Source organism: Myiozetetes cayanensis, unplaced genomic scaffold (assembly GCF_022539395.1).
Source record: "Myiozetetes cayanensis isolate MyiCay16 unplaced genomic scaffold, myiCay2020 scf20-37, whole genome shotgun sequence".
In the NCBI taxonomy this organism is placed as follows: Eukaryota; Metazoa; Chordata; class Aves; order Passeriformes; family Tyrannidae; genus Myiozetetes; species Myiozetetes cayanensis.
Genome location: NW_026087412.1, coordinates 16,263,084 through 16,277,532, shown reverse-complemented (window position 1 = coordinate 16,277,532; position 14,449 = coordinate 16,263,084). Strand labels below are relative to the sequence as shown.

Below are 14,449 nucleotides of genomic sequence, written 5' to 3'. Positions count from 1 at the left end.
CAGCACTGGGTTGAGGCCATGCAAACCAGGCCCAGCCTTTGAAGAGCTGCCAAGCTGTGCCCACAGAGACCACTACTGTCCTCCCAGTAAGGCAAAAGGCAACACAGCATGCATAACCAAGAATAGCCACTCACTTGTGAGAGCATACAATCTCAGGTACTAGTTCTTTCACAGCCCACAGGAGCATTGCAGGTCTGAGGGTCTTTATTTCAGTTATCAATGGCTAAAGGGATGAGTTACACACTGTAGCATCCATAGGCAGCAAATCAGTGTAGCAGTGTTGTACTCACTTTGGATTTAATGACAGGATGAGAGACTGAACAGCTGTGCTCAAGGTACCAAGGCAACTCCAAAGGCTAGCAGCGAAAACAAGATACTAAACCTGGAAAAGACCAATGAGCCCAACTAGGGCTTAGGGAAAAAAAAATCACATTGATGCCAGGGAAAAAAAGAAAAAAAAAAAAAAAAGATTTCAAACATCAGCAAGTAAGAGCATCCTCAGAGGGGAATCAGTAACATGGGGATGGACAGAACCGGCAGGAGAGGGAGTGGCTCAGGGTTAGTCATAACCACAGCTGGAGCAGATCAGAGCAATGCACTTCACTACATGGAGCAACATGCCCTACCTTTTATGAGGTGTGTTAAATTCCCACCCATCCCCCAAGTCCAGCAGTTAAGTTCCAGCACTGTGCACAGATCCAGTTAGTGAGGGTGGTCCAGAGCCCCCATCCTTTGTAACAGACCCGTGTAACTCATCAGGGGCTTGGCAAGTGTGAGCCACACAATGCACAAGAGGACAGGGACAGGTGGAAGCTTCAACTGCCCAGCATTGCTTTGTGCCCTGCTTACGCAGCAGTCCCAGACAAGGCTACTAAAGCTGTGTCTCTGGGTACACTGACCCTGCCCTTTGGAGGGCATCTGGCAGTGAACCCCAACACTCCTCAGGCTGACCTGGACTCAGCTGGGATGAGAAAACAGTGAGAGAGACACTGAAGTGCTGTAAGGGCTTGAACTATTCCAGAGAGTTAATATGGCCTGTAGTTCCAGTAACTGGAGAAAACAGAGATCTGAAAAGCAAGAAGAAAAGCAGGTAAGTTCCTGTACCCTTAGACTATGGAGGAAAGAGCACATAATACATTAGGTCTGAGCTTCACAGCATTATACACTTCAGCAGTGCACTGCTGACGGGCAGGTTTGCTGCTGCTGTCACTGAAGGTACTTGGAGCACAAAGTATTTGCTCAAGGTGGCAGCCAGGCCAGCTGCAGAGCTGGAACTGAGAACTGCTCTACTAGAATCTAGGTTGCTGTCTCCATGCTCCCCCCTCCAGCATCCTGGTGTTTCCTGTTACCCAGCTCATGACTGAGAACACAAAAGTGTCTACTTGCTCCTTTCCATCTAGTCACTAGCTCAGCAGACATGTGCCACACCACTATACTTATCTTATGGTTGTCAGCTAGGCAGTACCAGCCAGTTCCCTGGCTCCAGAGCACTGACTCATCCCTTGTTTTCAGCAAGTTGTACAGAATAACATCACATCAGATCTAAGGTCCTCTCAAAATCCAGAGTCAAAAAAAAGGCCCCTTCTCCAAGCCCATTACCTTGTCCTTCAGCTGTTGGCAAAGCTGCAGTGAAACTGTGAAGAAGACAAGGGCATCATTTAACCACGGGACAACACATTCCACTTTATGGACATGGCTGACTTCATAGCGCTGGCTGCCAAACTCACTGGAGGGAGGAAGAAGAGCACAGCTTCACACACAATGGCACAGAGCACAGCTCCACTGTCCTCCATTCCCACTCTCCATCAGGAGAGACTGATGATTTCCACTACATTTAAATCAGCACCTGGCAAAGTTACAAGAATGCAAAGACTCAGTCCACCTTTGACCATATTTAGAATTAAGCTGAAGTGTGAAGGCAGAAATTTCTTAACATTGCAGAGAGGCAGAGAGGCAGGAAATGATGATGGCAATGCCAATAACCAAACACTCATTTTGGTTGAAAACTCTTATTCTAGCTAAACTCACGGCACTGTATGGATGGGCTGGATCCTAGAAATTCACATCTTTGGGCCTTTATGGACAAGTCATTAAAGAGACAAAACAGAATATTCACAGGCACAGCAAGTGACTCAGTCCAGCTTCTCCGCTTCACAGATGCTACAATGAAAATTGTACACAGCTCTTTGGATCTCACCCTCAGCACACACCTACACCTGTTATCCAGGTACACTACCCCGGTAGTGACTGTACTTACAACATGGCCCCAGGGTTGTGTAAAATGGACCCTCCAGCAGGCTTGAAGTTCTAGAGAAGGAAAACTTCATTAGGATTTCGATGCAGTAAACAAACCACTTAGAAGGAAGGCATTTCAGGTTTGCACTTGCAGTAGCCTGACACCTAGAAATGCCCACACTCTATTTGCCTGGATACTCCATCCATATGTAATCCATGTTTTTAGATCCCTTCCTGCTCCTTCTTTAAAAATATCCTACACAGTGGTGGAGTTCAATTTAGCTCCAAATTTTAGCACTACAAAAATAGGATGAGAAGATCCAGAAGAAAATGTTTAGATTTTTAGGGAAAGCTTACTTATAGAAGGACTGCATTGCATAAAGTTTCAGAGTTTAATGATGTTTTTACATGTGTATTGAGTTTGCGTGGCCAGTTTTTGGTAGTGGAGGGGCTACAGGGGTGACTTCTGGGAGCAGCTGCCAGAAGCTTCCCCCATGTCCAGCAGAGCCAACTCCAGCTGGCTCCAGGATGGACCTGCCACTGCCCAAGGACAAGCCCATCAGAGATAGCAGTGACTCCTTGGGGATAAGCTATTTGAAAAGGAAAAAAAAAATTATTGTGCAGAGGGAAAATATGTGAGAGGAACAGCTCTGCAGACCCTCAGGGCAGTGCAGAAGGAGGGCAGGAGGTGCTCCAGGTGCTGGAGCAGACATTCCCCTGAGATTCCGTGGGGAAGCCCACGGAATGATGAGGCAGCTATGTCCCTCCAGCCCATGGAGGGCCACAGGGGTGCAGAGATCCACCTGCATCCTGAGAAGAGGACCCACACTGGAGCAGGTGGATGCCCAAGAGAGGGCTGTGAACCCATGGGAAACCCATGCTGGAGCAGGATCCTGGCAGGGACCTGCAGACCCATGGAGAGAGGAGCCCACTCTCCATGGGAGTAGGTTTCCTGTTAGGATTTGTGACCCTTTGGGGCACCCACCCTGGAGCAGCCTGCGCCTGAAGGCCTGCACCCTGACGAAGAGTGACCCACACTGCAGTAGTTTGTGGAAAACTGCTGCCTGTGGGATGGACTCACGCTGGAGAAGTCCATGGAGGACTGTCTCCCATTGGAGGGACCCCACATTGCAGCAGGGGAAGGACTCTCTCCCTGAGCAGTGGCAGGAACAACATGTGATGAATTGACCGTGACCCCCATTCCCATCTCTCTCCACTGCTGGAGGGAGGAGGGAGAGCCTGGAAAGGAGGGAGGGGTGGAGAAAAGGTGTTTTTAAGATTTGTCTTATTTGTCATTATCCTGCTCTGATCTTGTTGGTAATAAATTCAATTAATATCCCCAATTCGAGTCTGCTTTGCCTGTAACTGTATTTGATAAGTGATCTCTCACGGACCTTATGTCAACTCATGAACCCTCTGTTGTATTTTCTCTCCCCTGTCTGGTTGCAGAGGGGAGTGACAGAGCAGCTTTGGTGGGTCCTGACATCCAGCCAGGGTCAACCCACTACATCAAGCTGACCCATGCAACAGGTGAAGGAGAAAAGTATCCATCGAAACTCCATTCTGGAAACCCAAGATGTTACTTTGATGTAAACTGGATTAATATATTTATGCCCTCTCAGAATTATGCAGAATTATCAAACTATATTGTAAGTACTTAGTGGAAAACAGTTACTGGCTTTCTCCAGAGCACTGGTATGTTCTTCTGGGCTAAGTAACCAAGTCCCAAATTAGATTTAGAGACAGTGCTCTGTGTGCAGCAGACCTGAACACAGACACTTAGCACCATTACCGTCATTTCTGCATTATCTTACATCCATAACATTGCAACAGGTAGCAGTGTGATCTCCGCGCAGTGGGATGCAGGGAGAGGGAACTAAACAAGGCTCAGGAAATAGCGGACATTACCTTGGTTGTGCTGGGCTGCAGCACGTGGAGCTGGTAGACAGTGAGGCACAGCTTGTTCAGGTTAATATAGAAGTTCACAAGGATGTCTGGAGGCAGCGCAGGGGTGAACATTTTCTGGTGAGAAAATAAGTAGTTTCTTTGTCAGTGAAAGGATATCATTTCTAATGCTGGGAAATCACTCCCCTTTCCCAAGCCACACTACAATTACAATGGCAAGAGAGACATTAGGAGAGAAACAAAGACTGAGCAGCTGCAGGTAATGGTTGTTTCTCTGTCCTTGATCAAATGGTATGTGCATGTCACTGAAAAGACAGGATGGAGCAGTGCTCACAAGGGCAAATCATCCCTGGACAAGACTCCTGAGCAGAGAACAGAACTTATTCTCTGAGAACTAGAGTTCTCATGCCTAAGTCATCTGTGCTCCCACAGGAAGATACAGAGCAGCCAAAACCACTCAGGCTTTGGACTTGCTTCATCCCTGCCTCAAGAGACACTTCAGAAACCCACTTCCACCAGGATGCTGCCCAATATCCAAACTGTTGCATGCTGCCAGACCTGTATGGAGATCTAGACCACCGTATACTTACTGTGAGACCGCTAGAGGCAATTTCTGGTAGTGTCAGGGTAGCTGGAGTGGTCAGCCGATTTCGGGCTCTGGAGAGCTGCAACATCACAGCATCCATAAGCTACAAGACAATATGCAGAACACTGCTGAGTGTGATCCCCAGACAGCTCTGAATAGCATGCTGCAGAACCCTACACCCTTCTGCAAGTGTTACAACCACCACAACCACCCCCCCTCACCCTTCCAGGAATTCAGGGATGTATTGGGAAGGGGTGGCTGCCACAGAAATGCTGTTTAACTGTTACCACAAGACGGGTCAGGAGTGTTCAATACCAGGGACTGACAACAAAACAACTACTCATTACAAGAATACCAAGAGAACATGAGCTCAATTACTGATGCCACAGAAGCATCAACAAACTTATCATCAGCTCTTCAGAGGAGCAGGTATCAAGGAAAAACAACATGCTGCTTTCTTGTTCTCCCCATTCTCACATCACAGGTACAACTGCTGAATGGGCTCCCCGTCCATAACCAGCTATGACCGAGGGAACTAGAGAAAAGAACCAGCTCATTGTGAGGCCAACCCTGCCACAAACCACAGTTCAAAGGCTCTATTCAGGTAGACCTTCTTTTCCAGAAAAAAAGGGGGAAGCAACATAGGCCTGTAACAGAGCTCATGACTGCTAAGATGAAGCCATTTTATATTATGACTAATTCCTCTCCCTACTTCCACCTGAAATTAAAAAGGAAATAGTTTTATTACCTAAACTTCTTCCTATGAGCAGGCCTTGCCCATGTGGAAACTAAAAAGGTTTAGTTTTCTCATGCTTGATGTTGTGATGGATTGCAACGAGCGAGCTGAAACTCTAGTGCCTTCAGAGAGCATTTTCAAGCAAAGGGTTGGGCTTCACTGCCATGTAGCAGCTGCTCTATCAGATCCCAGCAGCTACTACTGGCAAGTGAGAAGTCACTTCCAAATCATCAGTAAATCACAAATACTGTCATTTTCTCTTTGCTGATGGCTGCCTCACTGCTGCTCTCACCAGCAGCACTGATCAACAGAGAAATGTAACCACATCATCCACAGAAGATCAAGGAAAATCCTCTAAGATTATCACTGGTGTGCAACAGGGCACCAACTGCTCAGATTACTGATGCCAAACTGGTACAGATTCATATCAAATACGAGGTGACGTGGACACTCCTTGACACAGGTACGACTGCAAAGTCCATTTCCACTAAGAGGCTCAGACAGCAATGTGCATTAACTGTGTTTAAAACAACAAATGGAGGGAAGAAAAATGCACGTTCCTACCCAAGCAGCAAGGGCTTGCTCCTCACCTTGAGCACCTCTGAGCCTGTTTTGAACTGGTAGTTCACATCGCGGTTCATAAGCAGGTAAATAGCTTGGTTCACATGGTTTCTGGCATCCTGGATCTGCAAAGGTACAATGGCAATCCTATGAAAAAACATTCTCTAATACATGCTGGGAAGTAGAGGTGTTCCCCATTACCTCATTGGCCTTCAGAAAATGGTGTCTTCTGACATGCTAATGCCATGTCTGAATGCCAGACACTAACACAAACCTACCACTGCTGCCCAGATGCATTATTGGGTTCTTCTCTCAAGGACTGGAGATGCAAAACAGTCTGACAGCAACAATCTGGACTGTCAACAGAAATATTGCTGCTGCCATGAAGGAACAGTGACACCAGCCACTCTTCCTGGGACCACTCTGACCATGACTGCTCAGGTAGGAATTCTCACTGCTGATGGAATACAACAGTCATCTCAAGCACCACTGAACAATGATTTCTTCTTTAGCTAAAACCAACCAATCAAAGCTTAAACCAACAGCATCGATTACATTGATGATTTCTAATAGAGCGTATCTGGCAGTATCCCAGAGTCCTTCTAAACTAAAATTGTTGGGATTGAGAGTTATGTCCAGCATCAAGAAGCTGTGCCATTGTGTGGGAGCGGAACAGACTCAGGACACAGCTGGCTCAAGTTCCTCTCAAGCAAGAGGAACACAATTATCAAAGCAAGGTTGATAGGTGTATCCCAGTGCTTCCATGGGAGCAAGGACAAACCAGAGGAAGACAATGGCCCTGGGAGAAAGTTTCAGGCAGCAGCTGGAAAATTGGAAAAAGAAACAAAGAACGAGGAGTAAATTAGAAGGTGCAATAAATGGAAGCGAGAAGCCCAAAAGCTTCTATGAGAAATGCCTGCTGGGAGACAGACAACACAGCTTGGGGTATTTGTAGTTTGATATATCTACACTGCCCTCCCTGGCATAGATCTGAACACTGGCTCCTTCTCATGCAGTGCTCAGGGATCACAGAACAGCCCTGCTCTTACAAAGCACAGGTACGGAGGCTACAGAGGGAAGAGAGAGATGGTAAGTCCACTGTCAGACTGCAGAGAGACTCTGCAGGTACTTAGGCATCTCCAAACATCACCCCCTTCAGCCTTTACACCTCCCAGATGTTTCTGAGCAAGTTAAATAGTTCCTGGCAGCATTACCCAACCAAGCAATGCCAATCCTGCTGCTATAATGATTTGCCTCATTCATATTCCCCCTTCATTTTGCTCTGCTTTCTAATCAAGTTCCTCAAAATTTGTGTGCCTGCACTTGTGTTCCTCAAAAACATGCCTATACTAGGATTTCTAACCAATGACTTCACTTTGCACAGAGAAACAAAACTCCAACTGGAATCACTTGCTAAGGGAAGATACGATCTTTGAGATGCTCATTTTTAATTCAGAGAGGCCAAAGATCACCACATAACCCCTTTAAATGCTTTTACACACAGTCCTCGAGGCACTCACGTTCCACATCTGAACAACTTTACAACACAAAACACTAGCAAGTAAATAAAGGAAGGTGTTTTCCAGAAAAGCCAGTAGAAGCCTATCAACCAGGCAGCAGTACAAAACAGCCACAAAACAGGATGCACTGCTGAGTGCTGTCAGAAAAACTTCCTTGCCTTATTGCAAGGCATAAACAAACTGAGTTGAGTTTGGCATTAACATTTCAAGTACACAATTTTCTAGATTTCTATGAAGTTATCAAGTAGAGCTTTCACTCTGCTGCCAAAGCAGCTGTTGGGAATGGCACTCAATGCCAAATGCACTCATCACCTAAGAAGAATCTGAGCAATCATGGCAAGGGGAAGCACAAGGAATACATCTTCCTCCAACCTACTCAGCTTTGACAAAGTAACTGTAGTAAACCACCTCCTCAAAATCAGGCATTAGTTCAGGTCCTGAAATCAGGTATCTCCCAGTAAAATGGCGGGAAAGAGGTTCTGGTTCTGGATAGCTGTGTTCTTTTAACTCCTTACCTGAGGGAACTCAGACATGCTACAGGAGCTCAATGATGTCCTCAGTGTAAACAAATGTACCCATAAGAGAATGAGAGCACGCTACTTGAAGCCTCTGAAGCTGCTCTTTGCCCTGCTAGCCTGGGTGTCACAGGCAGACACAAGACCGTCCTGCACAGGCACCTTGAGTGCTTCTTTAAAGGATCATGACTGCTATGCAGCCAGTCTTCAGATTGCTGGTGTGTTAGGAATGAGCAGAACCCACCTCTTCCACCCAGCACTGTAACTGAATTTAACTGCACCTGCTTCCTCCCTGAGCTTCTACCACTGGAACTCATGTAAATGGACATAAACAGTTTCTCTCAAAGGACTACAATAACTGCTCAGAGGGCACAGACACTACATACAGGTGGGTATCTGAAGCCAACAGTACCTGCTGCAATTTCCACTGTTTGTCTTCCCGGAATGCAAAGTGAAGGAGCTGATTGTTCCTGGGCATTTTCAGATTAACATCCTTGAAGAAAGAAATAAACAAGGGAGAGCAAGAAATGCCTGCATGCAAAACATGGGGGCTGCCAGTCCCATCCCACTCCTACAGACCACCCTAGCAAGCTCCATTCCACAGTCCTGGCACAGTCAGAACCTCAGTGCTCCCACAAGGTGATGTTAATACAAAGGATAGGTTTAAAGGCATTGAGTGAATTGGGATCCAGGCAGGACACATGACCTCAACTCAGAAAGTCCCCAAGGAAATCTGATACCACACAACGAAGGTGGTAAAGGCAAGGAATCCCCATGGAAGTTGACTCCAACACTCACCACAGTGTAGGGGTGGTGGGAGGGGATGTCAGATGCTGGCTCTTGATAAATTGCAACAGTTGCTGAAACATCTAGTATTTAAGGCCTATTAGGGAAGACTGACAAAGAACACTGATCACTGGTAACACATAACCAGGGTGACCTCCCCCCTGAGGTGATCAAAGGGTAATAAGGGTGACACCCATCCCTTGTAGTACAAAGCAAGAAGCATGGAAAGTACTCACAGCTTGACACAGGGCGTCTCCCTGCAGTGTCAACACACCTTTCACCTGGTCTGTGCTGGAATGAGAGGAAAGATCTGGGCAACACCAGTCACAAGAGGCACTTACTGACTGCCAACTTGACCCTGCCCCTCCCAGTCCTGTGTAGCCAGCCCAGTTCTTCCCGCGTGGAGTCTGAACGCTATTCCTGCCCAGTACCTGAACGCTACACACACTTTCAAAGTCCCCAGCTCTTTGCCTGTGGCAAGCTGCTGTCAGATTCTTTACTGGTCACCTGACCCCAACTGCCCAGTCTAAAACATTTACCTTCATTTCCAATCCTATACTTACTCCATGAATCACCTGTCCACAGTTTGGTTGCTGTTACAAACAGCTCCAGTAGGCACAGGCACAAGACAATAAATGAATTACTGACATTAGAGGGTTAGGTGGTTAATACAAGAGTTGAAAGTTACAAACCACACCTCATCCCAAGGGAAAAAACCTAATATAAATAAAACCTAAATAAATAAAACCCCACAACCCTAAATAAATAAAAAACCCACACCCCAAACCCTTTGAAAGATCCTGCAAGATGACTCACATGTACAACAAAGAGCGAGGTGAGAAGACTGAAGCACCTGGGCCTTCAGGAACTCAGTTTGCCCACACCTTGCACTTTACTACATTAGACAGAGACCCTTTAGATCAACACTTTGCAAGATTCACCTTACAACAACAAAACTGGAGAAGACAACTTTCAAATCCAGTACAGAATTACTGCATCACCCCTTGCAATGCTCACTGTGCCGTTCCTAAGGACTTGCTTTGTGACAAGCTCATGACCTCTGCCAAAGCAGCTACTGAGACCAAAGGCTATAGTGAAGATCCAAAACTGGACAGCAATTTCAGAAGAACTGCATGTCTGCATCACCTTCTGCAGAAGCCTCAGTTTGCTCTGTGTGAAGGAGATTTACTATTACTATCTTAAGGAGATTAGGACAAAGGTTAAGATTTGTCCACACAGTCAGAAACTGAGCCAAGAGCAGAATTTGGGTCTTGTAACTGCAACTCCCTGTGTCCAGAATCAGAAAAATGCCCTTTGATAAACTGCCCACAGCAGCACACTGAGGCAAGGCACCAGCATGCCGCCAGGAATCAGTGTTACCAGGCGTCAGCAGGAAACAGCACAAGGCTGGCTCGGGCAGCCTTGAAACACAGCTACCAACCTTACCTTCACCTGCCAGCAGAGTTTGTTTGTTTGTTTGTTTTCCTTAAAGCAAAAACCCCGCTACTCCAGGGTGCTACAGAGCCCTTCACCACGGATGCTCCAGGACCTACACCTGTTTGCTGTAGAGGGAAGTGACCAACTGACCACCACCACTTACCCTGATGTGCTCAGTACGAAATTCTCCTGCCTGACAGCTGCTCCCGAGCCACTGGAGGGCAGAGCGAAGCGGTGGGAGGCCTCCTGCCCGAGAGAGGACACAGTGAGTGCTGGAGCATCTGCACCACGAGCCAGGAATAAAGATAGACACCAGCAAGTGGCCAAACGTGCTCACCTCTACCAGCCTCCTGAAGCCCACCAAGCAGAGCCCCTGGATTTCATCCTACTGCAGGACCAGCACAGTCCAGAAGGCTCAGTGTATGCAACCCATAGCAAAAGACATTTAGAAATCCCACACCCCGGAGCTGGGCAGTGCCAGAGGGGTCCCCAAGCTGCCCACAGAAGGAGTAGCACCTCTCACAGCCCAGCCTTCATGAAGGGCATGCCTTCAGCCACCATGAAGCTGCCCCTTATCACAGCTGAGGGAAGTCTGGAGTGAAAATCAGCCCCCCAGCTGGTTATACTGGCTGGTGACAGTCCTTTAATCACTGGCTGGTGACAAGTGCTTTAATCCCTGTCCTGTAATCACACTGTACCCTTAAAACTATGACAAATTCTTCAAAACAGGTATAACATATAAAGGTACTGCAGGTTTTTGTCACCTGCTACTGACTCACTCTTATCTCCTCTGGCACCTGCCCCTCACCTCCACATTTTTGGCCCAGCTCTTCCATTACTCACTAACTCCCTAAAACCTCAGAGTGTGAAGGGGTTGGGCCTGTTGAACACTGACCCAGAAGGCACACAGTGCCCTCTCAATGCACACAGTCCTGCTTGGCCAGTTCCCCTCTGGCTGCTTGGAAAGCACCAAACCTGCAGCTCATGCTCAGGCTGGAGAAAGGTGCTGCCCACCTGGTTCAGCTGAGCACACCAGGCCTCTGAAAGGGGCAGGCACCAGCAGAGGAGTGAACACGTGGATGGCAGGATGGTTTTGAATGAGGAGAGTGCACACTACTAATCACTGCCCAAGTAGCAGCTGTCAGCTAAAGGCCATCATGTTCATTTCCACCATCACATGACGGATTTACGGAGGCAGATTCAGCAAAGAGGGTCAAGAAAGGAGCGATCTTGGGGAAATCAGCTTTATTGGGAGTCCTCAAAACCAGAGGGCAATTAAGCACTAGGGACAGCACTGGACATGGGTGCTGGACATTTCCATACATCCTTTACCACGAATTTTTTCCTCCAGGGGAAACCTATGACCATTCCTCCACATGAGAGGGCAAACAAACCTATAACACAAAATGCAGACAAAATTAACAAAATTGAACCTCACCTTCAAAATATCCTGCAGCTGCCTCAAAACAGCATGAACCTCTTCTTGTAAAAGCCATTTAAACTCTTCTTCCTACATCATGGGAAAAGAGCAGTGGAATCATTAGAAGTCAAACAGTGGAAGTAAATATTTCAGATACATGTGAAAATTATTTAAATTCAAAGTGTGGTGCTGTTTCTGTGCTGTTTAAATTCAAGGAGGAGAAGAAAAAGATTTCTTCCTGGTTTGTTCGAACACCTCAGTCTCCACATCTCCACTTCTCTACCCCAGTCCAATGAACTGTCCTCGTTCTTGTCCTGACTTTGTTAAACAAAACAAGATTCATACAAATCACTGTACCAATAATCCCAGAATTATGAAAGAACAGGCAGTACAGGATGTGAATTCTAGAGCAAAGTACAAATCCTGATGCTTCAGAATCTGGGGCATCTTTTTAAGCTGCTGGGATGGTGTGACCTGGCTGCCAGACACCAACCCAACTTCCCCCACTGCCTCTCTTGAACAGGCTAGGGGAGGAAATAAGTTTGTGGGTAGGGGTAAAACCAGGGAGATCCATTTCCAATTCCTGGCACAGGTAAAACTGAGCCAATTTGCAGACATATTTGTCTCCAATTAGATGGTGAGAAACAAAGATAAAAACCAAAATGCCCTCTTCTCCCTCTCATCATTTCCCCAAGCAACAGCAGCCTAAAAGCACAGCAAGCTGAATTGAAAAGGGGGTGGGGGAGACACAGGCTGGGCACTCCCAATCACTGGGGCAAATTCAGTAACCAGCAAGTTTGGATCTGATGACTCATTGCCTCGGGCCTCCATTAGTTGCTGCCACAGAGAAGGCTGTATTAAATCAGACCCTCAAAGCACAGCTAACAGTCCGTTAAACCATGAGACCTCATGCAGATCATCAGAGAAGTGGGGATAAAAGGAAGCAGACTACAGTGGGGATAAAAGGAAGCAGACTACAGAAAATTTCTTGTAAGAAAGAAGAAATTTTCCATGTGGAAAGTTCTGGAAGAGAATGAACTGAGCAGGCTGCCCACAGAAAAATGGGCAGCGTGTGGTCAACTCAGAACTTTAAGCTTGCAGTTTCTCTGGTAGACAGTTCCCGTTCACCACGAAACACACAAAATAACCACTCACTGATGTGTCAGCACCTCACACAAGAGTTTTCCCAACAACCAGTAGGAGAAGGCCAAGTTTGTTTCAGCAAACATTCACCCAAAGCCAGCACACACAACAAAGCCAGGTAGGATTTCCTGTTATCCTTCAAAGAAGTTTGGGTGCAGGACCACTGATTTCCACCATTTAATCCTGGTCTGGGTTTCTGGGAATCATATTGATCACAGAACCAGACTGTCCTGAGCTGGAAGGGACCCATCAAGTCCAAGTGCGGATCCTGCACAGGACACCCCACCAATCCCACCACGTCTCCGAGAGCATTGTCCAAACGCTTCTTGGACTCTATCAGCCCTGGGGCTGTGACCACTGCTCTGGGGGAGCCTGTTCTAGTGCCTGACCATTCTTTGGGTGAAGATCCTTTTTCAAATATCCAGCCAAAACCTCCCCTGACAGCTCCGTGCCATTCCCTCGGGTGCTGACACCATTCAACCACAAAGATGGATCTCCCTGCTCTTACTGTAGCGCTCACTCTCCTCCAGATTCCCAAAGGAACAGTGATCCCATGGGTGCCGCAGACTCCTTCAGTGCCTCCACCACGCACCGGCACTATGCGGGTGTTTCTACTCCAGATCCCCACTGGTGTTTTGTTCTCCTCTAGTCACGGCAAGAAATCTCCCCCTCCACACTAATTTCGGACTGAGTCAAGTTCACGCACCACATCTGTGCACTACACAGCTGCATTTTTAGGGAATGCTACTCATAACTTTCCAAACCACATTAATGTGAGAAAAACCTGTTTTCCCCCGTGGCTTTCCACCCAGCCCGACGGATCTCTGAATCCCCAGAGCAGAGGTCTCGCTCCTCCTCGCAGCCGCTATCCGGGGAAGCCACAGTGGCGGCTGCCCTGCGCCATCCCCGCTGTTGCACCAGATCCCCCGGGGGCTCTGGCCCTGCGCGGGGCCTGTCACCAAGGGCACGGGGCACGCTGGGCAGCAGGGCGGCTCCGCTCGGGACACACCGGCACGCAGACCCGGGCGCCACCACCGGGGTAGGCCGAAGGAGGCCCGAAAGCCTGTCCCGGCCCCACGGCCGGAACGCGGGCACCGCCTGCAGCCGGGGCAGCTGCCCCGCGGTTGGGACCGGGCGGTCCCCGCACAGCACTGGGCCCGGGGCCGGTGCGTGGGAGCAAGGGATGGCCTTTCCACCCCATACCGCGGCTCCCCGCCCGAGCAGCCAGGGCCTGCGGGGGTCCGGCAGGGCTGCCGTGCCCGGGACGAGGCCGCTGCCGCTCGCCCCGGCCTCGTGAAGCGCCCGCCCGACTCACCAGCACCGCTCGCTCCGCCGCGCTCGCCATGGCCGCCGCCATCCCGCCGCCCGCACTGGCCCCGCCGCCGCCGCTCCACACCGGCCGCCGCCATTGGCTGCGACACCTCCGCGCCGCGCTCTCATTGGCTGACGGCAAGGCCCGGCAGAGCCTGATTGGGCAGCACCACCTCCCTCCGATACCGGGGCTGCGCTGGCCCTGCCATGGCCTCTCACGGCAATGGCTTCTCCCGGCCCCGCCCACAGCGCCTCACGGCAATGGCCTCTCACAGCCCCGGCCGAACGCGGGGA

At 48.7% G+C, this 14,449-nt stretch overlaps 1 protein-coding gene across 1 annotated transcript; it reads right to left on the bottom strand.

Annotated features, from left to right (window-relative positions):
- Positions 1–186: 186 nt before the first annotated feature.
- ROGDI (rogdi atypical leucine zipper) lies at positions 187–14,243 on the bottom strand. Its single transcript, XM_050317323.1, has 11 exons — positions 14,160–14,243; positions 11,720–11,791; positions 10,445–10,527; positions 9,081–9,135; positions 8,471–8,551; positions 6,053–6,148; positions 4,731–4,829; positions 4,144–4,257; positions 2,258–2,307; positions 1,600–1,726; positions 187–1,067 (listed from the first exon to the last, which is right to left on the bottom strand). The coding sequence occupies exons 1-11, from the start codon at positions 14,199–14,201 to the stop codon at positions 1,026–1,028; spliced, it is 861 nt and encodes a 286-aa protein (XP_050173280.1). The 5' UTR covers positions 14,202–14,243; the 3' UTR covers positions 187–1,025.
- Between the last annotated feature and the right edge of the window lie 206 nt (positions 14,244–14,449).

Excerpts from the sequence above, each read along its gene's own strand:
- ROGDI (XM_050317323.1), bottom strand. The coding sequence starts at position 14,201 with ATGGCGGCGGCCATGGCGAGCGCGGCGGAGCGAGCGGTGCTG. Across the intron at positions 10,528-11,719 it reads AGCTGCAGGATATTTTGAAG|GAGGCCTCCCACCGCTTCGC; the intron begins GTGAGGTTCAAT and ends TCTCTCGGGCAG. Across the intron at positions 1,727-2,257 it reads CACAACCCTGGGGCCATGTT|TGAGTTTGGCAGCCAGCGCT; the intron begins GTAAGTACAGTC and ends TCCTCCCTCCAG.